The 23099-nt window shown below is 47.1% G+C and overlaps 1 protein-coding gene across 1 annotated transcript in view; it reads left to right on the forward strand.

Annotated features, from left to right (window-relative positions):
* Positions 1–23099, forward strand: part of ARHGAP23 (Rho GTPase activating protein 23) — an 89272-nt gene that overhangs the window by 42425 nt on the left and 23748 nt on the right. The window contains 10 exon segments of the mRNA XM_006832529.1: positions 96–251; positions 559–670; positions 808–865; positions 2506–2649; positions 6754–7071; positions 8614–8675; positions 8973–9133; positions 9744–9865; positions 10156–10311; positions 20618–20696. Coding sequence (XP_006832592.1) covers positions 96–251; positions 559–670; positions 808–865; positions 2506–2649; positions 6754–7071; positions 8614–8675; positions 8973–9133; positions 9744–9865; positions 10156–10311; positions 20618–20696 — 1368 coding nt within the window.

The raw sequence follows: 23099 nt of genomic DNA on the forward strand, positions 1-23099 counted from the left end.
CTTGAGGAACTCCGGTTCATCTGGGCCTGGGGTGGAGGGGCACAGTGCTGGCCAGACTTTCCACCGTGTCTACCCACCACTCTCCTGTTGTACAGATGAACCCACCAGTCCCAGCATCGACCTCCAAGCCAAGCATGTCCCCGCCTCCGCCGTGGTCTCCAGTGCCATGAACTCAGCCCCTGTCCTAGGCACCAGCCCGACCTCCCCGACCTTCACCTTTGCCCTCGGCCGCCACTACTCCCAGGACTGCAGTGAGTCTCCCAGCACACACCTACACACACCACACACACACACCATACACACACACACCCACACACACACACACCCATACCCACACACACCACATCCACACACACACCACACCCCCACACACACCACACACACACACACCATCCTGGCTACTGCTACCTGGTCCCAGGGGCCTCCCGACTGCTTCCTGCTGCCCTTGGGGTCCTGTGGGGAGAATCATCTCCTGGTCCTGCCCAGATGGGAGGGCTCCCGGGATGTCCCTGGCCTCCTGCCCTGCTGCCCTTGGAATGCAATATGGACACTTTGCAGGTAGCATCAAAGCTGGCCGCCGCTCCTCCTACCTGCTGGCCATCACCACAGAACGCTCCAAGTCCTGTGATGACGGGCTCAACACCTTCCGGGACGAGGGCAGGGCTCTGCGGTGAGGCCCGGACTGGGCGCAGGGTGGGTGGGGCCTGGCCCTGAGCTCCTCAGTCCCCTAGGCTGCTGTGGTGTGCATTCTCCATGGAAGTGCCAGCCATGCTTCTTGAGTCCCTCACCTTGGCCCTCATTTCTCAGGCGCCTGCCAAACCGAGTCCCCAGCCTGCGGATGCTCCGTAGCTTCTTCACTGATGGGGTGAGCACCGAGCATGTTTGTGTGTGAGAGTGTGAGGGGCTGGAGAAGGGGATGAGGCCTCGGATACTGAGCACAACACACAATCTTGGGGCAGGGTTCTAGATCTATGATGGGAAGACCCCTGTTATCAAGATGTCTTCCCATTGCTCCCTGTACCCAGCCACCCACCCTTAACCACATGATTCCAGCCTCCCCAACCTTCTGTCATCCCTTAAAGACACCATCAGCCCGCCCACCCAAGACCTTGCACTTGCTGTTCCCCTTAGAATGCTCTCCCTCCTCATAGTCACATGACTCACTTTTTCATTTTCTTCTTTTGAAAATTTACTTGATCTCATTTCTTGTTGTTGAGAATATGCAAAGCAGCACATAAATTTAACAATTCAGTGATATTGATGGCATTCAAGTGGTGCAACCGTTCTCATGTGCTTTTCCCAACTCATCGCTTCTTTCCAATTGCTCCTGTCGATTTGACCCCATAGAGAGAGTTCTTAAAAGGGCACAGAGCTCAAGGCAGACAGTCTCTGCCAATTAAGCTGAATTCTTGTTTGGTTTTAAGACTTCAGGGTTTTTTTTCTGTCTTTCTATGTTTTTAGTCAGAAGCCACATTCATCCCCACCCCTGAATTTCCTGTCTTGCTTTGCTCCTTTATTTTTCTTTGTTATCACTTACCAGGTTATTTAGGAGTTCTGGTGTGGTGCTGTAGGATCAGCACTGGACTGCTAACCACAAAGTCAGCGGTTCAAAGCCACCAGCCGCTCTTTGAAAACCCTAAAGAGCGTCACTAAAGCCACTTAACAATAACAACAGTGCTATTCAGTTTATGTATTTATCTTGTTTCTTACCCGTCTCCCCAGCCCCCAGCCAGACTGTTCATTCCTTGGGGGCGGTGGTTTCATTTGTTTTGCTCACTGTTGTATCCCCTGTAGTTGACCCCACACCTAGTGCAGGGAGACACTCAGTCCATATTTGCCCGCTGAAAAGAGCCACGGATTTGAGATGTGCTGGAGGGTCGGATATCTGTGATCTCAGGACCCAGGGAGACTGGGGTCAGGTTTTCAGTGGCTTTAACGCTTGATTGTTAATGGATGGAAAGAGCCATCTTGATTTCGGACCCTTGATAAGATCTCAGGTGTGCTGATTTATGCCTATCACTTCCTCGGCTTACTTAGCTCTCCGTGGTATGTCACCTCTGCTCTGGAACCCTGTTGACACTGTCACTTCCTCTATTTAACTCCTTGTGGACCCGAGCACCTGCTCCACACACTTGTCTTTGTTGCTGCTCCTGCTTCCCTTGTTTATTTAACTCCTTGTTGACACAATCACTTCCTCTGTTTACTTAATTCCTTTCAGTCTATAAAGTTAAGGGAGGTTCTAGATTGGCTTTTCTGGCGTGGTGAGACATGTGGTCAGCTGGTAGGTCATAACCTTCCTTCCTTCTGGCTTCCCCATTACACTCGTCTCATGACCTCAACACAGGTGGTCCAGAGAGGGCAGGCAAGGCCCCTGAGGCCACACAGCACATTGGAGCATGGCACAGGCGTACTCCAGGCCTGCATGACTTTATGTGGTCCATGGGATTTTTGAGATGCTGGCATTGTGGGAGCCACCCTAAACTGCCCTCTGCTGTCTTGCTGCAGTCCTTGGATAGCTGGGGCACCTCCGAAGATGCTGAGGCCCCTTCTAAGCGACACTCAACTTCTGACCTCTCAGACGCGACCTTCAGTGATGTCAGGAGAGAAGGCTGGTTGTATTATAAGCAGATCCTCACCAAGAAGGGGAAGGTAAGATGGCTGGACAAATATGCTGGGGTAGATGGAAGCTGGCTCCCAGCACAACTCTTCAGCTTCTGCTGCACCCACCGCCCAGCCTCTGAGCCAAAGGAAACCAGCTTCACCTACAGCATGAGGGATAGAGGTTCCATCCTGTCCTGGAGACGTAGAGAATTCGTGAAAAGGAGGTGAACCGAGATGGGTTTTGATGTGGGGCGGAGTTGCACAAATTGTACTTGAAATTATGACAAAAGGATCCCAAAGTGAATCCCAGCTGACGGATCACCCCAGAATGGCTCCTGGGACTCTTGGGAAATGAGAGCAAGGTCAGGACACCTTTCTTAGGGGAGCTGAGGCCTGAGAAGGAAGTGGAGGTCAGCTCTCAGGGTTCTGTAGGACAAACAAAAATTTAGCCTTTTTCTTAAGGCAATTGAAAGCCACTGGGAGCTCTTATGAGAGGTAGTTACAGCTTTAAAAGACCTGTTTGGCTTCCTGGGAGCCAGCCCACAGTCAAGAAGACCAGATAGGAGCTACCACAGAGATCCAGGTGAGAGATGAAAGGGCTAGGACAAGACGGGGTGGATGGGGGCGGGGGGAAGTGCGGGGAGACAAGTAGGATCCCAGAGAGAAGGGCGGGGCCCTGCATCTGTGGGGTGTGTACCTTGGGTCCCAAGCGGGTGCCGGTGCCCAGAGCTGAGGCAGCCTAGCCTTCTGCTGTCCCTGGGGGAGTCCAGAGAGCTGACAGTGTTTAAGAGAAATCTTGGTTACCTCATATTGCAATGAGAGCTTGGGTGCTGCACCTATTATGACTCAGTTTCCTTGTCTGTAAAGTGGAGCTAATAATAATCCCTAACTCATAAGCGTGTTGCTGAGGATTAAATGAGATGATCTGTAAAGGGTTTACTCAAGTGCCTGGAACTTGGGAGTGGGCTGATCCTCTGCCTATTGTTCTCCCAGTATTTGCATGTTTTACCCTGCACTCTGGGATATCTTGTGGTACCAGAAAGAACATAAACTTTACAGTCAGACGGACTTTGAGTTTCTGCCTAGCCACTTACCAAACGTGTGACTTTAGGCAATCCCTTGATGTCTCTGAGCCTCACTTTTCTGCTCTGTAAAATGAGGGCAATGCTATTCTGGCTATTCCAAGCATTATTGTAAGGATTAAGTGAGATATGTAGTTTAATTGTTGTTGTTATTGTCAAGTGCTGTGGAGTCGATTCCGACTCATAGTGACCCTGTACAGGGTTTCTGAGGCTGTAAATCTCTTGTGGGAGCAGAAAGCCTCATCTTTCTCCCGCGGAACAGCTGGTAGTTTCGAACTGCTGACCTTGTGGTTCACAGCCCGATTCGTAACCACTACGCTACCAGAGCTCCTGTAGTTTAGGCAGGACTGGAATTCAGCCATCCTACAGATATTTACTAAAGGCCTACTCTGCTCAGAAGAGCCCGGGTGGCAGTGGCTAAGCGCTCGCTGCTAACCAAAATAATGACTGGTCCAAGGTCACCCAGCTAGTTTCGTCTCCTCACTGCCTTCCTTTTCTGGGTGCCCATCACCTTCCTGCTTCAGCAGATGCACAATAGTGGAGTGGGCTCTCTGATGGGTCAGCTAAATAGGAGGCAGATGGCAGTTGTGGGCTGTGTTCACTCCATCAACAGCGAGTTGTTCTCATCTGTTTGCTCTTGAGGACAGAGGCTTTTGCTGGATGCTGGGAGCAGAGTGATGGGTGGACGACCATCCAGAGGAACGGAGTCTTGGTTTGATGGGGGAGATGCAGCCCCTGCCCTCAGGAAGCGCCCAGCATCATTAATGGATTTATTCAGTAATTATTGATGGGATCTTGTCCTATGCCTGGGCCATTAATAAACCCTGCGATATGGTGCCTGCCACCCAGGAGCTTACAGTTTACTGGGAGAATCACCACATGGGATAACCTGAGCTTGCAATGTACACTCAGGGAAAACCAACAGGGAGTTTTAAATTGGGAGCAAGGGAGTGTTGCCGTTAGAAAAAATGTTCAGAGAAAGCCTAGCTGAAGAGGTGATATTGGGGAGGGTTGTGTGTAGACCCATAGACCAAGAAGGAGGCAGCCTCATAAAGAAAGAAGAAGAGCAGCAAGTGCAAAGGCCCCACGAAAGCAAAGACACAGCTGTTCCAGGAGCTGAGTGAGAAAGAAGGAGGCAGAGAGGAGGAGTTTGGAAAGAGGTAGGGCTAGATCCGGAAAGGCGTTGGATTTGATTCCAAGAGGAGAGACAAGATCTCCTTCGTGTTTTACAATGGTTCTCTGCAGCTGCTGGATGGGGAATGGACTATAGGGGGTGAGAATGGTGTTGGGGCCAGAGGCATTGATGGCGTGGATAAGGGAGGGTGCAGAAAAGGGGACAGCTGATGTTTTGGAGGCAGAACAGTTGTGGTTTCCTGGTGGATTGAATATCAGGGTGAGGAAGAGGAAGGAGTCAGGCAACTGAGCTGGAGAAGATGGGAGTAGGAGGGAACAGGTTTGATGGGGAAAGCCCAGTGCCCTCTAATAGGCAAATAGTGTGTGAGGTGCCTGAGAGATCCATGTGGAGATGCCAGGCAGGGCCAGGACCGCCATTCCAGGAGATGGCGCGCAGGGATATATGTTTGGGAATCCCCATCAGCAGATAGAGCAGTGTTAGAGCCATGGGCACGGGTGATGTCTCTGAGGGAGAAAGGCCCGGGTGGAGTTCTGGTGCTCATCCTCCTGTTGTTGTTGTTGTTGTTGTTATTAAGTGCCATCAAGTCGGTCCTGACTTATAGCAAACCTGTTTAGGGTCTCCAAGGGCAGTGTCTAACCTAACACTAGTGACATTTTTGGCCAGATACAGGCTTGGAGATACTTCAGGGTCAGCTCCAGACCGCTGCAGTAAAATGAATGCGGCATTAAAGTGAGCCATACAGTTCTTTTGCTTTTCTAATATCTGTGAAGTGATGCCGACACTGTACTGTAGCCTGTCAGACGGGCAGTGTTGTGCTCTTGTTGTTGAGTGCTGTGGAATCGATTTCAGCTCATAGTAATCCTGGTTTCCAAGGAGTGGCTGGTGAGTCTGAACTGTCAGCTTTATAATTCGCTTGTTGTCAGCAGTCCAGTGCATATCCTACAGGACCACAGCAGGATTGCAATTGTGTAATCGTATTATGGAAAAGTGTGAAATATTATGAAACTTATCAAAATGTGGCCCAGAGACACAAAGTGAGCACATGCTTTTGGAAAAAGGGCACCAGTAGACTGCTTGCTCGATGCCCCAAATCTTCACCATGTAAAAAACAAACGATCTTGGAAGCACCGTAGAACAGGTATTATGCCTGTAGTTCCTTGTTGGGGGGGCTGTCCTATGCATGGTGAAGTGTTTAGCAGCATCCTTGGCCTTTACCCTACTAGATGCCAATAGCACATCCCAGTTTTGATAACTGAAACTGTCTCCAGGTATCATTAAATGCCCACTGGGACCGACTTGCCCCCAGTTGAGGACCACTGGTTTAGAGGATATGTGTGTGTGTGTGTGTGTGAGTTGTGGAGGAGACCACAAAAGAGCCCATGGAATTAAGAGGAAAACCAGGGAACATGGGGGCGTGGATGAGAGAGGGTTTGGAGAGGGAAAGAGCATGGCTGCGTCCCTCCCAAGCTGCTAAGAGGCAGAGTTACAAAGGCCGGGGAAAGTGTCACTGGCTTTGACAACATGGGGGTTCTGAGGGGGTACTGAGTGGAGTCTTGAGTGAGAGACAAAGAGAGCACATACTTTGCAGGGAAATGGTATCTGGAAGGAAGGTGAATTAGGCATGGTTCTGCATGAATGTTATTTAAGGTGCGTCCTGCTATGTAGGCAAGGTTTGGTTGTTCTCCTGAGCCTCCCACTGTATCTGATGCCCATCGATAGAGATGGGAGAAGATAGAGATGGTGGATTGTCTGAAGGTATTGAGAATTTCCAGGCATGTGGAGTTCTTTGGTGACTGGACAGAGGTGGGCAGCGGAGTGGCGGGGGTTCCCACTGCTGTCACTGCCTACTGCTTCTAGGGCATCTCTAGCTCTGGGCGTGGCCTCTCACCCCAGCCCCTCCCATCTCTCTCCCCCACCCTGTGTGTCTCCCTGCAGAAAGCGGGCAGCGGCCTGCGCCAGTGGAAGCGGGTGTACGCCGCGCTGCGGGCGCGCTCGCTCTCCCTGAGCAAGGAGCGGCGGGAGCCCGGGCCGGCGGCGGCGGGGGCTGTGGCGGCCGGCGCAGGTGAGGACGAGGCGGCGCCCGTCTGCATCGGCTCCTGCCTGGTGGACATCTCCTACAGCGAGACCAAGAGGAGGCACGTGTTCCGGCTGACCACCGCTGACTTCTGTGAATATCTCTTTCAGGCTGAGGACCGGGATGACATGCTGGGCTGGATCAGAGCAATCCGGGAGAACAGCAGGGCCGAGGGCGAGGTGAGTGCTGTGCCTAGTCCCAGCCGGGCCAGGGGGTGGGCGGGCTAGGCCTGTCTATCTCTAGAGGCTGCCCTTCACCGGCTGGGGGATTCACTTGAGCACTCTGAGCCTCATTTTCCTCTTCTATAAAATGGGTTCCCAAAGGCACACGTGCAGCTCTCTCTACCTACCGAGGTTTGGGTGTGAAGATAAAATGCCCTGTTCATTGGTGTTCAGTAATGGGCCGTCATGAGAATCACTAATAGTGATAATACTAATGAATAAATTATGTGTTTGTTAGTGCTACAGCTGCCCTGGGCAGGCTCTGGCACTGAGGGCCAGCTTTTGGCCGATCTTGGCTTCTCCAAGAATTAAAGGAGGCAGGAGTCTCCCATAGGTGTGTGTTAGAGAAGTCTGTGGCTGGTCCTTCTGACAAGTGGACCTGTCTACAGGGGGATGAACAAGCTGACCTTGGCAGGAGGCAAGAGGCTGGGTCTTTGGCAGAAGGCGGACAGGGGTTGAGCCAAGGACTTTGGCAGGGATTTGGGGAGAATTAAGTAATAGTATCCCATGTTCGTGTGGTAATGTAGGGTAGTCACTGGACTGCTAACCATAAGGTTGGTGGTTCCAACCCACCAGCCACTCCTCAGAAACCCTACATAGGGTCACTATGAGTCGGAACCAACTCGATGGCACTCAAGAACAACACTAATCCAGTCCTCCGGACAGCCATAGCTACACACCAGCTTGGTGCTGACTTGGCCTGAGGCCCAAGCTGGATCTCTAGATCCCAGTCCCAACCCTCAGCCAGGTGCCTGCACTGAGGGACCTTGGCACAACCTGCACAAAGTGGCTCAGCGTCCTGGGTGTGGGGCTTGGTCTTCACCAAGAGGACAGTGGGCCCGCGCCCCGGTCCAGCAGTCATCTGCTGTAATCATAGGGCAAGGGGGTGCTACTCCATAGCCCTCTGGGCCACAGACCCTCCAGCAAAGAAGAAGCTGGGCCCCGACTGTGTGGGGACCTGGTCAGGCTGCCCCCACAACAGGGCATCATCAGAGATCCCAAGTCACCATCACTATTATATGTTGTCGTTGTTAAGTGCCACTGAGTCACTGCCGACTCATGGCGACCCTATGTAGAATTTCTGAAGAGCAGCTGTTGGGTCTGAACTGTGGCCTTCATGGTTCACAGCCCAGTGCTAATCCACAGGATTAGGAATCCCATGGCTGTAATGCTTCCCCTTACTAGGTATCTCCCTTCTGCCTGCTAGGACTGTAATGAGTGATATTTACATAATTCTGCACCCCAACCTTGTGGTAGCCACATTATCACCCCCTGATACTGCTGAAGAGACAGAGGCTCAGAGAGGTTCATTGGATTACCCAAAGCCACACAGCTGGTGAGGGGGTTGCTGGAACTTGAGCCTTGGTCTCTCTCTCTGCCCTGTCTGTGCTCCACCTGGCAGATGGAGGAGAGAGGGGATGAGGCTGAGACAAGAGCCAGCCACAAGCCTGGGGTGGGCTGAACATGGGCACTGATGTGGTCTCTTCTCTCCTGCTCCAGGACCCCGGCTGTGCCAACCAAGCTCTGATCAGCAAGAAGCTTAATGATTACCGAAAAGTGAGGTGAGGCCCAGCACCAGCTAGTGACTTGTGCGGGGGTCTGTCTTTAGGAAAAGGCTTCTCATGGGTCGGGGTGGCAGGTGGGTGGGTGGTGTCTCCAGACAGAAGATCCACCTCCAGACCTGAGGGCAGAACCCCCGGGGTTTCCTCTGCTGGGGGAGGGGAGGACAGAGAGAGTGTTGGCAGGGACTCCAGCTTAGATAGGGACAAAGGGAGAGGTCCAAAGTGACAGCAGGCCAGGGCATCCACAATGGGCTACCCCAGATGAAGACCCCTCCTCTTTCCCTGTTTCCTATGCAGCCATAGCTCTGGACCCAAAGCTGATTCCTCTCCCAAAGGCTCTCGAGGCCTGGGGGGGCTCAAGTCTGAGTTCCTCAAATCTGAGTTCCTCAAATCTGAGTTCCTCAAGCAGAGTACGGCTCGTGGCTTCAGGACCCAGGACCTGCCCGCAGGAAACAAAGGTAAGAAGGTAGCTGCTAAGAGGGCGCGGTATGTGCGCACATGTGTGTGTGTGTGTGTGTATGCTGAACTATGTGATGGTCTGTTCGTGCCTGTGGGTATGTGCCAGGATTATTCTAGTGCGTGTACTGCTGGTTTATGCCGGCATATGCCTGTATGGGTCTGGGGGCTCTGAGTCAGATTCCTCCACATGTGGTTCACAGTGTCTGCTCATGTGATTTCTCCACATGTGCTTCACAGTGTCTGCTCATGTATCTTCAGCGATGGTAAGGCTACTCTCTCTGGAGGCAGCCTTTTCCTTCTTCACAACAGTTTTGACTGTTAGAAAGTTCTTGCTTTGGTTGTACCAGAATCTATAGGTCCCACCTACTGGTCCTAGTTCTAGCTCCTGAGGTCACACAGAAGTCCTAACATTGCACTAGACCTCTCTCCTCCAGAATAAAGCCGCATCCCTTCTGTCTTCTCTCTTGGGATATAATTTCCTGTCCACTTCAGCATCTTGGTTACTTGTCCGATGTAGTCCACATGTGGAATGTAGCATGTGAGTATGTGACCACGTGTGAAGGCTGCCCCTCTAACTCACTCTGGCTCTTTCTGACTCCCCCATTGCAGATGACAGTTCTGCCTCCCCCAAAGCCCCCTGGGGCATTAACATCATCAAAAAGAACAAGAAGGCAACCCCTAGGGCATTTGGGGTGCGGCTGGAAGAGTGCCAGCCAGCCACGGAGAACCAGGTGGGTCCTGCCAGAATCCAGAGCAAGCATGGAAGTGGGGACACCAAGGCATTGAGGTGCAAGGACTTTGGAACCAGTCCCCCACCTCATGTGACCGCATAGCTGTGGAAACAGCCCAGCGAGGGAAAGGGCCACGTGGTCTCCCAGGCTTGTTCTGCTCTGGCCTCCTTCTCTGGCCATAACCAGGCCCTGGACTAGTAGCAGTGAGGGTCTCTTGCCCTCCACACGGGGGCACTGTCCCCACTAACCTCCCTTCTCCTTCCTGACACTCGCTCTGCCTGTGTCCCCAGCGTGTCCCCCTCATCGTGGCTGCATGCTGTCGAATCGTGGAGACACGGGGGCTGGAGTCCACAGGCATATACCGAGTGCCTGGCAACAATGCTGTGGTGTCTAGTCTGCAGGAGCAGCTCAACCGTGGGCCTAGCGACATCAACTTGCAGGATGAGGTAAGCAACCCCGGGGGTCTGCTGAGGGTCTGCAGGAGGTGGGCTGAGGTAGTGTGTGGGGTGCTCCATGGACCCTGCGATGGATCCAGCACTGGGCCAGGGCACTAGGATGACTGAGAAGGAATGTGCCCTTGCAGGTCAGCCCCGGGGGTGGACATCACCCCAAGGCTGAAGTCTAACAGATGAGTGCATTTGTGGCCTGGGAGCTCTGAGTCAGAGGAGCAGGAACGCTTGGGAATCACATTGTTGAGGAGGTGGCGTTTCGATTGGGCCTTTAGAATGAGTAACCAACCAAAGTTGTTGCCCTTGAGTTGAGTCGGACTCCCGGCAACCCTGCCTATGGAGAGTAGACCTGCACACCATATGGTTTTCAAGGCTGTGCCCTGCCAACCTTGTTGGTTTTTTGTATACGATTTCATTGGACAAAAATAATTCTGCTGCAGACATTTTTTGGAAAACCGTGCATCTGGGCAGTGAAGTCCTATGAGTCAAATATTGTGAAATGTCATGTGGCACCTAAAACAGACTTCCTGCCCTTGGGAAGATGGAGAGAAACGGCAAATATGCGTGGAATCCTGGCCAAGAGAAAAGGATAAGCGATTCTCATCAAGAACTGAGCAGTATGATGAGAAAGGAGAGGGTGCTGAGGGCTGCAGCAGGTGCTAGACCAGGGTGCTTGAGTCTTTGAAGGATGACTAGGAGGGAGAGGTGGGGAGGGAGACGATCCCGGTAGGGAGGATGGCATTCTCCAAAATCCAGAAAGGGTTCGAGAGTCAGGACAAGAGTGGACCCATGTCCTGGGCTTGGAGGTGGGGCGGTGAGGCCCAGGGGACTAAGGGCTTTTTGATGACTGCACTGAAGCCTTTAGCCTTGATTCAGTGGGCAGTAGGGAGCCATCAGTGGTTCTTAAGCAGAGGCATAAATGAGTGGGGTTTGAGAAAGACTCATGTTTCAACTTGTGCCTAGTGGGTATGCAGGAGGGAGGCAGAGCAGAGGGTCAGGTAAGATATTACGGAAACATTTGAAACAGGAGGGGTTGAGGACTCGGTGGTGCAGAGAGGATGAGTACAGGTGCTACATAGCTACGGTTTGAGGGGGAGGAAGGAGGGCAGAGAAAAGGCCCAAGTTTGATCTGGGGGCTGTAGTATCTGTTCCTGGCAGGAACTGTGAGCTAGGGCAGTTTTTAAGAGAAGAGATGTGACCCATTGGATTTAGAGTGATGGTTAGCTGCCCAGTGGGCATCCTGCAGAAGTCACATTGAGGCATACAACGTAATGGTGTTAGGGAGCAGGAACTGCCCTGGATAAGGGGTGGGTATGCCGGTGGCACGTGACCTTGGCCTTAGTCAAGGGAGAAGCAGGACCAGAGCTGGAGGGGTAGCTGGCCTAAGCCAGGGACCAAAGTGGAGGTGTGCCAGTTTGTTGGATATGTGGTTTGGCTTTAGACTTCAATAGTGCTATTTGCTATGGGGAGTGTTAGAGGGAAGCGTTGTGTGGAGGATGACTCCAGCTGCCCTGAAGACTGTGGGGAGTGTATTGTTCATAAAATTGTCTAGCATTGAGTTATGGACCCACTGTAATGAGAATGCATATGGTCAAGTTGTGAGTCTTTGTTGTGTGTGTTTTCCTGGCATGAGCCCTTCTGAACCAGTTCCACCAAGGTTGCGGGCACTGGCTTTCCTGCAATGTGTGGTGATATCGCCCCCTGGTGGCTAGAAGTGACATTGACTTGCAGTTGTTTTAAATTGTCAGTCTTTATTATGGATTGGGTGAACCTTTACAGAGCAGATCAGCTTTCCGTTCAACAACTCATACATTTTGTTTAGTGACATTGGTTGCAATCCCCACTTCTCCCTGTGTTTCCCACTTCTGTTTGCCTGTCCTGCCCCTTCTTGCCTTCTGAGTTTTGGGCATTGGTCTCATATAGTTGATTGTTCTGAGGAGTGTTTATTGCCCTGATGCTATTGTTCACTTTATAGGCCTATTATTTGACTGAAAGTTGATCCATGGGGATATGCTTAGTGCCAGGCTAGTAGGGTGACCAAGGGCCATAGTCGGGGGTGGGGAGAGGGTGTTCCATTCGTTTCTACCATACCAGTAAGCCTGGTCTTTTTTTTTATGATTTTTAGTTTTTTCCACATTTTTATCCCACTCTATACAGGACCTTCTAAGAAGTCTTGGTAGCATAGTAGATTATGAGCTGGGCTGCTAACCTCAAGGTCAGTAGTTTGAATCTACCAGCTGCTCCATGGGAAAAAGATGAGGCTTTCTGCTCCTGTAAAGATTTACAGCCTTGGGAACTCTATACAGGGTTGCTATGGATCAGAACCGACACAACCATCACCACCGGACAGGACCTTCTACTGTGATCCCAATTAGAGCAGTTGGTTTACTAGCTAGGCACCATCTAGTACTGCGGGTCTCAGGGAAGTGGAGGCACGGGTCCGTGCAGTCCATTTGTCCTGTGGACTAATTGTTTCCTTGTGTCCTTGATTTCCTTCTGATGGGGAGAGACCAATAGTTGCATCTTAGATGATCATTCACAAACTTTAAAGCCTGCACTCGCTATTGACCAAAGTGAGATCTAGAACATTGTCTTCATGGACTATATTATGCCAGTGGACCCTGATGTCCCCTAAGACCATGGTCCTGAGCTCCCAGACTCAGAGACACATTCCCTCAGGGTGTTTGGTTATGGCTAAAAAGTCTTCATAGCTTTGCCCACTGTGTGCTCTACCTGGTGTGACACTCTTGGATAAGCATTGGATTACTAACCACAAGGTTAACCCCATGGGCCGCTGAGTCAACCGACTTGACAGCACTTAGCCACAACAACAATGCTCTACTATGTACATGGATAGTTTTCCAGCACATATAGATACATACATAGAAATAGCCTTTGTCAAGCCTGAATATGTGTGTGAATGTAGTCAGTCCTAGTCCCCTTCTCACACCTATTCAACTTGTATGTCGATGTTTGTACCCCTCATAGGTTATTGTTATTACTGTTATTGCAGGATTGTGTCTCTAATAGTATTTACATTTGCTGCCTTTAACTCTTGTGTTCCTCCCAGAACCTTCCTTTGCCCTGGTCATATTGGGATGACCTTTCTCTTACTGTATTTCCCCTCATTGAAATTATTATAAGCCCTCCTTCTAGTTAGTGATTTACCCTGCCTTCTCCTTCCGCCCCTGTTGTTGTTAAGTGCTGTCAAGTTGATTCTGACCCATAGCCACTCTATATAGGCTCCAAGGAGCAGCTGGTGAGCTTGAAATACCCACCTTGCAGTTCAAACAACTTTACAGTCTGATGCATTAGCCCACAGCACCACCCATCAAAGAGTTTCTTTCTGTGTGTAAACTTTTTCTTGACTTTATATAATAGTTGTTATTGTTGTTGTTAGGTGACGATGAGTCAATTCCAACTCGTATTGACTCTGTGCGCAACAGAACGAAGCACTGCCTGGTCCTGTGCCAACCTCACAATCGTTACGCTTGAGCCCATTGCTTCTGCCATTGCACCAATCCATCTAGTTGGGAGTTTTCATCTTTTTCTCTGACCCTCCACTTTACCAAGCATAATGTCTTCTCCAGGGACTGGTCCCTTCTGATAACATGTTCGAAGTATGAGAGACAAAGTCTCGCCATCCTGGCTTTTAAGGAGCACTCTGGCTGCACTTCATCCAAAACGGATCTATTGATTCTTTTGGCAGCCCATGGCACCTTCAATATTCTCCTCCAACACCATATCTCAAAAGCATCAATTCTTCTACGGTCTTCCTTATTCAGCTTTCTCATGCATATGAGGTTATTGAAAAACACTGTGACTTGGGTCAGGCACACCTTCACTCTCAAACTGACATCTTTGCTCTTGAACATTTAAAAAGATTTTGTGAAGCAGATTTGCCTAATGCATTTGATTTCTTGACTGCTGCTTCCATGAATGTTGATAGTGGATCCAAGCAAAATGAAGTCTTTGACAACTTCAGTCTGTTCTCCACTTACCATGGTGTTATTTATTGGTCCAATGGTGAGGATTTTTGTTTTCTTTACATTGAGGTGCAATCCATACTGTAGGCTGTAGTCTTTGATCTTCATCAATAAGTATTTGAAGTCCTCTTTGCTTTCAGCAAACAAGGGTGTATCATCTGCATATTGCAGGTTGCTAATGAATTTTCCTCCAATCCAATGCCACATTCTTCATATAATCCAGCTTCCCGGACTGTTTGCTCAACATAAAGATTGAATAAGTATGTAAAAGAATACAACCCTGGTGCACACCTTTCATGATTTTAAACCATTCAGTATCCCTTTGTTCTGTTCAGTGACTGCCTCTTTGTCTATGTACAGGTTCCTCATGAACACAATGAAGTGTTCTGGAATACTCATTCTCTGCAATGTTGTCCATAACTTGTCATGATCCACACAGTAGAAAGCCTTTGCATAGTCCATAATGCACAGGTAAACATCTTTCTGGTATTCTCTGCTTTCAGTCAAGATCCATCTGACATCAGCAGTGATATCCCTCATTCCACATCTTCTTTTCTGAATCCGGTTTGAACCTCTGGCAGTTTCTGTCAATGTACTGTTGAAGTCGTTTTTAAATTATCTTTAGCAAAAGTTTACTTGCATGTGATATCGATGATATTGTCCGATGATTCCGCATTCCATTGGGTCACCTCTCTTTGGAATGGGCACAAATATGGATCTCTTTCAATCAGTCAGTCAGGTGGCTGTCTTACAAACTTCTTGTCATAGATGAAGGAGTGTCTGTCCACTGCTGCATCAGTTTGTTGGAAGATTTCAATTTGTTGTCCATCAATTCCTTGAGCCTTGTTCTTTGCCAATGCCTTCAGTGCACCATGGACTTCTTCCTTCAGTACCATTGGCTCTTGATTATATGCTATTTCTTAAAATGGTTGAACATCCATCATTTCTTTTTGGTATAGAGACTCCTTCCACCTCTTTTTAAAATTTTTTTTAAAGTTTTTATTGTGAATTATGTGCTAGTTTACATGGGTGAGCATTATCTTTACATTCATCCTATCGTACTTTGTTTCATTGCAATGATCATAATTCCCTGCATGCATCATCAAACACCCAAAGAGTACACCCCACACTCCTGCCCCCCGACCACCAGCACACAACGCCTCTCCCTCCCTGAGTCCAGAGTCCCCAGCCGCTCCTTCTGCCCACATCATTGCCTCTGTCTCCATCCCTAGTGTCACCACCTCTCCCAACATGGTCTCGCACTTCACTTTTCTCCCTACCATCTTCTTTTGATGCTTTCTGCATCATTCAATATTTTGTCCATAGAATCCTTCAGTATTGCAAATCAAGGGTTAATTTTTTTTTTCCGTTCTTTCAGCTTCAGAAATGCTGACTGTGTTTTTCCCTTTTGGTTTTCTAACTCTAGGTCTTTGCACATTTCATTATGATACTTGACATTGTCTTTTCAAGCTGCCCTTTGAAAATTTCTGTTCAGCTCTATTACTTTCTCATTTCTTCCATTTGCTTTAGCATCTCTATGCTGGAGAGCAAGTTTCAGCCTCTTCTGACATCCATTTTGGTCCTTTTCTTCTTTGTTGTCTTCTTAATGACCTTTTGCTTTCTTCATGTATAATGTTCTTGATATCATCCCACTCTTGTGGTCTTTGGTCTTTAGTGTCTAATGTATCAAATGTGTTCTTTAGATTTTCTTGAGCTTCAGCCTGAATTTGTATATGAGCAATTGATGATCTGTTCCACAGTCTGCCCTTGGCCTTGTTTTGGCTGATAATAAGGAACTTTTTCACTACCTCTTTCTACAGATGTAGTCAATTTGACTACAATACAGTACAATTCTGTGTATTCCATCTGGTGAGGTCCATGTGTATAGTCATAGTTTATGTTGTTTAAAAATGGTATTTTCAATGAAGAAGTCATTGATCTTGCAAAATGCTGTCATGCGACCTCCAGCATTGTTTCTCTCACCAAGGCCATATTTTTCAACTACTGATCCTTCTTTGTTTCTAACCTTTGCATTTCAATCAGTAATTATCAATACATCTTGATTACATGTTTGATCAATTTCAGACTGAAGAAGTGGGTAGATTTTTGAATTTCTTCATCACTGGTTTTGATAGTTAGTGCAAAAATTTTAATAATAGTGGTGTTAACTTGTCTTTCTGGAAGGTATATGGATATTATCCTATCACAGACAGCGTTGTACTTCAAGACAGATTTTGATATGTTTTTTGATGATGAATGCTATGTATTCCTCCTCAGTTTGTCTTTCCCAGCATAGTAAGCCATGTGATTGTCAGATTAAAAATGGCCGATACCATTTTATTTCAGCTCACTAATGGCTAGGATATTGATATTTATGCATTCCATTTCATTTTTGACTATTGCCAATTTTCCTAGATCCATACTTCGTACATTCCATGTTCTGATTATGAATGGATTTTGAGTTGTGCCCCATCAGCAAATGAAGGTCCTGAGGAATTTACTCCACTCCTGCTGTCATGGTCAACTCTACTCTGAAGAGGCAGCTCTTCCCCAGTTGTATTTTGAGTGCCTTCCAACCTGAGGGGCTCATCGTCTGGTACTATATCTGACAATGTTCTGGTGCTCTTCATCATGTTTCAGGGTTCAGTATTCTGGTGCTGATAGTGTTCCACTGCTATTCATAAGGTTTTCAGTGACTAACTATTTGGAAGTAATCCATCTCTCCTTCCTCCTAGTCTGTATTTGTTGGAAACTCAGTTGAAACCTATCCCCTGTGGGTGAGCCTGCGGGCATTTAAAACACCCATGGCATAGCTTCCAGAATCACAGCAGCATGCAAGCCTCCACAGTATGACGAACTGACAGACGAGTGGTGATTTTTCTTTGAGGTTACCTGTAATTTATTAATTTTTTCCTGCTTAAAACAGTCTGTTTTATCTTTAAATCTACTTGACTTCTTGCTATTTGGAAGTTCTGTATCTACACCATTCCCTCTTTCTGCTGTGTAGTTGACTTCATTATACATTGTTACCTCTGGTGCCCTCATTTTAGTCTTGGAGGTTTGTTTTACTTTAAATATTTCTATATATGGAATGAGTTCTGGATGTTGTCCCATACGGTAATCTCAGGTCTGCTGTTGTTGAATCTCAGTCCAAAGAACACCTTTTAGCATTTTTGCAAAGTTGGCCTGGTCATAACAAATTCCTTTAATTTCTTCTGTTTATCAGGAAACGTCCTAATTTCGTTATAGTATTTGAGGGACAGCCTTTCTGGGTATGTGATTCTTGGTTGGCAATTTTTGTCTTTCAGAGTTTTGTATATCTCATCTGATTATTTACTTACCTGCATAGTTTCTGCTAAGAAATTAGAGATTAGTCATATTGGTTCTCCTTTGTAGGTAACTTTTTGTTTTACCTGAGCTACTCTCAGGATTTTTTCCTTGTCTTTGACTTTGGAATGTTTGATTATGATATATCTTGGTGATTTCTTTTAGGATGTATCTTGTTTGGGATTCATTCAGCTTTTGGTATGCTTACTTCCCATCTTTTATGATATTAGGGAAGTTTTCTTCTAACAATTCTTCAACAAATGTCTGTGCTTTTCTCTTCCTGTTCTGGAATTCCAATCACCTGTAAATTGTTCCTCTTCATGGTGTCCCATATGACTCTTAGGCTTTCTTCATATTTTTCATTCTGTTTTTTTTATTGTTCTTCTAACATAGTAGTATTGAGAGATTCTTTTTCAAGCTCGCTACTGATTTGGGCTTACATTGCTTCACGTCTATTCCTTTGCCCTTTTAATGTATATCCATTTCTGAGATCTTAGTATTAATCTTCTGGATTTCTAATGGCAGGTTTTATATTGTTTAAAATTGCGTTTATTTTATCTGTTTGTTCTTACAGTGTTTTCCTGAATTCTTCTCAAGTTTATATTGTGTTCTACTTACTTTCCTTGATCTTTCTATTGATCCTTTGAAGGTACCTAATTATCATTCTTATACATTTTTTTTTCAGTTAGTTCCATTACCTTTTCTTTCTCAGAAATCTTTTCTGACTCTGCATCTTGGTCTTTTGTTTGAGCCATTCTCTCTTGTTTCTTCGTGTGAGCTAAAATTATCTGTTGTCTCTAGGGTATTGTGGGGTTATCATATTTGTAAAAACAAACAGTGTAATTTTGGGACCTGGAGGGGAGAAATTTCTGTGGGGTTCCTGCAATTCAAGGAGCTCAATTCAAGGTGGTTGTGGAAGGGGTGTGACAGCAGAGTTCCTGGCCCTAGATAGAGTTCCTATTGACCTCCGTGTTATCTATGATCAGGACGCTCAATCAGGAAGTAGTTTGTGGGGGCCCTTGATGGAGCTGGTTTCAGTGTCTGGACCACTGGCAAGTTGGGGGCAGCATGATTTGTTAAATGCTGGTAGCACTGAGGGTTTTGTAGCTCTGGAGCCGAGTCCACCAGAATCCACAGACTAAGGTGGCACACCACACTGGCATGGCTCCCAACCACATGGCTCCAAACTTCCAGAGAGCAGGATCTGTGCTGAGAGTGGATAAGCATGGGAGCTGGCGACACTTCTGTTCACTAAGAGAGTATGGGGAAAAGAAGAAATCTCACCTTTTCCATCATCTTCACACATCTGCTCTGCCGGCCCTCCCTTCGCTGCTAACGCTGTTCACAAGATGGTTGATCCGCATCTGGCCAGTGTTTACCAGTCAGTATTCCTTTTTTGCCATCCCTGCATAGCATCTCCTCCCAGCAAGCACTCTATAAACCTCTGTAACCTTTCCTCGGAATGGCAGGGTGCCAGAATTGGCATCTGTGTCCGTTTCATTTTGTGTCTCGTGTCTTCCTTTTAGAGGGTCCGTGTAGTGTGTTTGCTTATTCTGCCATCTTGCCGGAAGTCTCTATCAATATATCTTGATTGCATGTTTGATCAGTTTCAGACTGAGATGTTGGTAGAATTCTTCAGTTTCATCACCACTGGTTTTAGTGGTTGGTGCATAAATTTGAATAATCGTGATATTAACTGGTCTTCTTTGTAGGCGTATGGATATTAATTATCCTCTCACAGACATCATTGCATTTCCAGACAGATCTTGAAATGTTCTTTTCTGTGATGCCATTCTGCTTCAGTTTGTCATTCCCACCATAATAAACCATATGATTGTCAGATTCAAGATAGCCAGTAACAGTCCATTTCAGTTCACTAATGCCTAGGATATTGGTCTGTGTGCACTTAGGTTGTTTCTTTCTTTTTGTTGTTGTGAATGATGCTGTGTGATGAACATGGGTGTGCATATGTCTATTCATGTCACAGCTTTTATTGCTCTTCATTCATGCTGGCATTCAAGTTGAGAACTACCGATTTAGGCTATGTAAGTGCCAGGCTATCTGTGCTAGGTAATGGGAATACAGTAGGAAATAAGACAGACACAATGTCTGTCCCTTATGAAGCCTCCCACAGGAAGTAAGGCATGAACAAAAAAACATGTGCCCAAAATAATGACTATTGTCTAAGTGCCATGCAAGAAACAAGGTCAGGGCTATGATACAGAATTAAGGGGTAGTGATGATAGTGACTGCTTTACCTGTGATAGTAAGAGAAGGCCTCTCTGAGAGGTGATGTTTAGGCAGAATGAGGAGTCAGCTATGTATGTGATGGACAGGGAGAGGAGAGCTCTGGTTGAGGAACAGCAAGTGCAAAGGGCCTGAGGCAGGTAAGAGCCAGGGAACAAGAATAACAATAAATCTGTGCAATACATCATAACATGGATGCATCTGGATGCTGAGTTATACATACTTAGATTTTTGGGATAAAGAGAGGGGTCACAAAGGTGACTGTTTACTAAATGGGCAGCCCTGAGAGGCAAGAGCTGTGCTTGGCACTAGTAGGCTCAATGAAAGGATAGGGAATGAATGGGCAGGCTCATATATGAGCAGCTCATGCTCACATCGATCCCCACATGAGGCCCCTTGTACTTCCTGTGGGTGGGAAAATATTGGAGCCCACTGGGTCAAATGGTGGAGGCATTAGGATCTAGAAGGGACTCTGTTCTGCTGCTTCCATCTTTGGAGTGGGTGGAACTTGGAGCAAGTGGATCACGGGACTGGGTTTGACTGTAGGGTGAAACTAGCACCTGGGCCCCTGGGCTGGGCCTAGCTGACCCTGGGCTTGGGAATTTGGGCTCCTGGGCTGGGCCTAGCTGACCCTGGGCTTGGGAATTTGGGCTCCTGGGCTGGGCCCAGCTAATCCTGGGCTTGGGGATTTGGGCCCCTGAGCTGGACCCAGCTGTGGCCTGACACCTTTGTCCTCTTCCTAGCGCTGGCAAGACCTCAATGTGATCAGTAGCCTGCTCAAGTCCTTTTTCCGGAAGCTGCCTGAGCCTCTGTTCACAGATGGTGAGTAGGAGGGGAAGGGGAAAGATGGAGAAGCTGTCTGTGCTGCACCAAACACTTTCATTTTTTAATATAAAAGAAATACACACTTATTAAAAAACAACAACAAAAAAACAACAACTTAGTGCAGTAAATGGCAAAGGTCCCAGACATTCCCTAACTCTTTCTCTAGAATTTATAAACTTCCACTTTCTGAGCACTTACTACATGCCAACTGCCATGCCCTACACCACCACCATGAGGCATGTACTATTATCTGTACTTTACAGAAGTGGAAACCGAGGTACAGAGAAATTTAAGTCAGTTGCTTGAGGTCACTCAGGTTGTCAGTGACAGAGCCAGGATTCGACCTAAAGCATTCTGCCTCCAGTGCCCATCTCGTCACCATTTGCTGAGCTGCTTGTTAGCAATTTCTTGTTTCTTTTCAGAGCCTCTTACATGCTTGACAAACCCCCTAGGGGTTTGCAGACGTGGAGTTAAGAGTTGGTTGAGTTCAGCAATGTGCTAGTAAATGTTTAACATCCAGTTTTCCAGGAGGAAAAAGCCCTGATTTGTAGCATTTGCCAATTCATGTGGTGTAAATATGCCCATGACAGCTTATTTCAAGCTGCCAACATGATGTAACTGTTGGGAATAGATGCACGTGGAGCCAGGACAATGGGCTCTAGCACACCATTATTTGGGTTGTTCTTTAAAAAAAACACACCTGTTGCCATCGGGTCGATTCCGACCCTTCACTACTCTGTGGGACAGAGTAGAACCACCCCACAAGGTTTCCTAGACTGTAAATCTTTACAGGAGACTACCACATCTGGCTCCCTTGGAGTAGCTGGTGGATTTGAACCACCAACCTTTTGGTTAGTAGTTGAGAACTTAACCATTGTGTCACCCAGGCTCCCTGTTCTTAAAAACAGGGCTTAATGTTGAAATTCATTCACGTCGGTACAGAGTGCTCTATCTCATTCTCCTTTTAAATCAACCACATGGTAGTTCATTGTCTGACTAGACCATGGTTTCTTTAATCACTTCTCTATTGTTGGATATTTAGATATTTAGGGTGCCTTCAAATTTTGTAATTACAAAACATGTTGCAATGACTTTCCTTGAATATGTCCTTGGATTTGTGTTCTCCAAATAGAGTCTTAGAATTGGTAGGCAAAACTTCAGGTGAATAGTTTTAGCCTGATGTCAAATTGTGCTCTGAGAAGGATGCCTAGTTTACATTCCCACTAATGGCGTAAGCAAGTTTGTTTCCTCACATCCCCAGTCAACATTAGTGGTGGTGTTTGTGTGCTGTGGAGTCAGGTCTAACTCATTGCCATCTGTGTAGGGTTCCGAGGCTGTAAATCTTTACGTGAGCAAAAAGTCTCATGTTTCTCCCATGAAGCAGCTGGTAGATTCAAACTGCTGACTTTATGGTTAGCAGCTGAACACATAACCTACCAAGGCTCCGACCAGTCAACGTTGTTATTGTGAAGTGCCTTTGAGTTGGTTCCAACCCCTAGCGACCCTATATAGGGTTCCTGAGGAGCAGCTGGTGAGTTTGAACCACCAACCTTGTGGTTCAAACCATGTGTGCAACCCAGCGCATTAACGAACAGTGCCATGCCAGGACTCCTCCAATCAACGTTGTTGTTGTTGTTAAGTAGTGTGGAGTTGGTTCCGACTCATAGTTAGATGTTATTAATAGTTTAAACGTTTGCTAACTAATCTGATGTCGAAACTGTCACATCAAGAACATCATACGTGAAGAGAGCAAAAAGTCATTAAGAAGACAAGAAAGAAGGAAAAGGTCAAAATGGATGTCAGAAGAGACTCTGAAACTTGCTCTTCAGCATAGAGATGCTAAAGCAAATGGAAGAAATGAGGAGGTCCAAGAGCTGAACAGAAAATTTCAAAGATCAGCTCAAGAAGATAAAGACAAATATTATAATAAAATATGCAAAGAATTGGAATCAGAAAACCAAAAAGGAAGAACACGGTCAGTATTTCTCAAGCTGGGAGAACTGAAGAAAAAATTCAAGCCTTGACTTTCGTTATTGAAAGATTCTCTGGGCAAATTATTGAATGATGCAGAATGCATTAAGAGAAAAGATGGAAGGAATACACAGAGTCATTGTACCAAAAGGAAATGGTTCATGTTCAGCCATTTCAAGAGGTACCATATGATCAAGAGCCAATGATAACTCAGGGAGGAAGTCCAAAGTGCATTGAAGGAATTGGCAAAGAACAAGCCACCATGAATTGATGGAATAAAAATTGAAATCTTTCAAGAAAGCGAGGTGGCACATGAGGCACATCCTCTGCCAAAAAATTTGGAAGACAGCTATCTGGCTGACTGATTGGAAGAGGTCCTTATTTGTGTCCATTCCAAAGAGAAGTGGCCCAACAGAATGCAGAAATCAT

Source organism: Chrysochloris asiatica, unplaced genomic scaffold (assembly GCF_000296735.1).
Source record: "Chrysochloris asiatica unplaced genomic scaffold, ChrAsi1.0 scaffold00007, whole genome shotgun sequence".
Lineage (NCBI taxonomy): Eukaryota > Metazoa > Chordata > Mammalia > Afrosoricida > Chrysochloridae > Chrysochloris > Chrysochloris asiatica.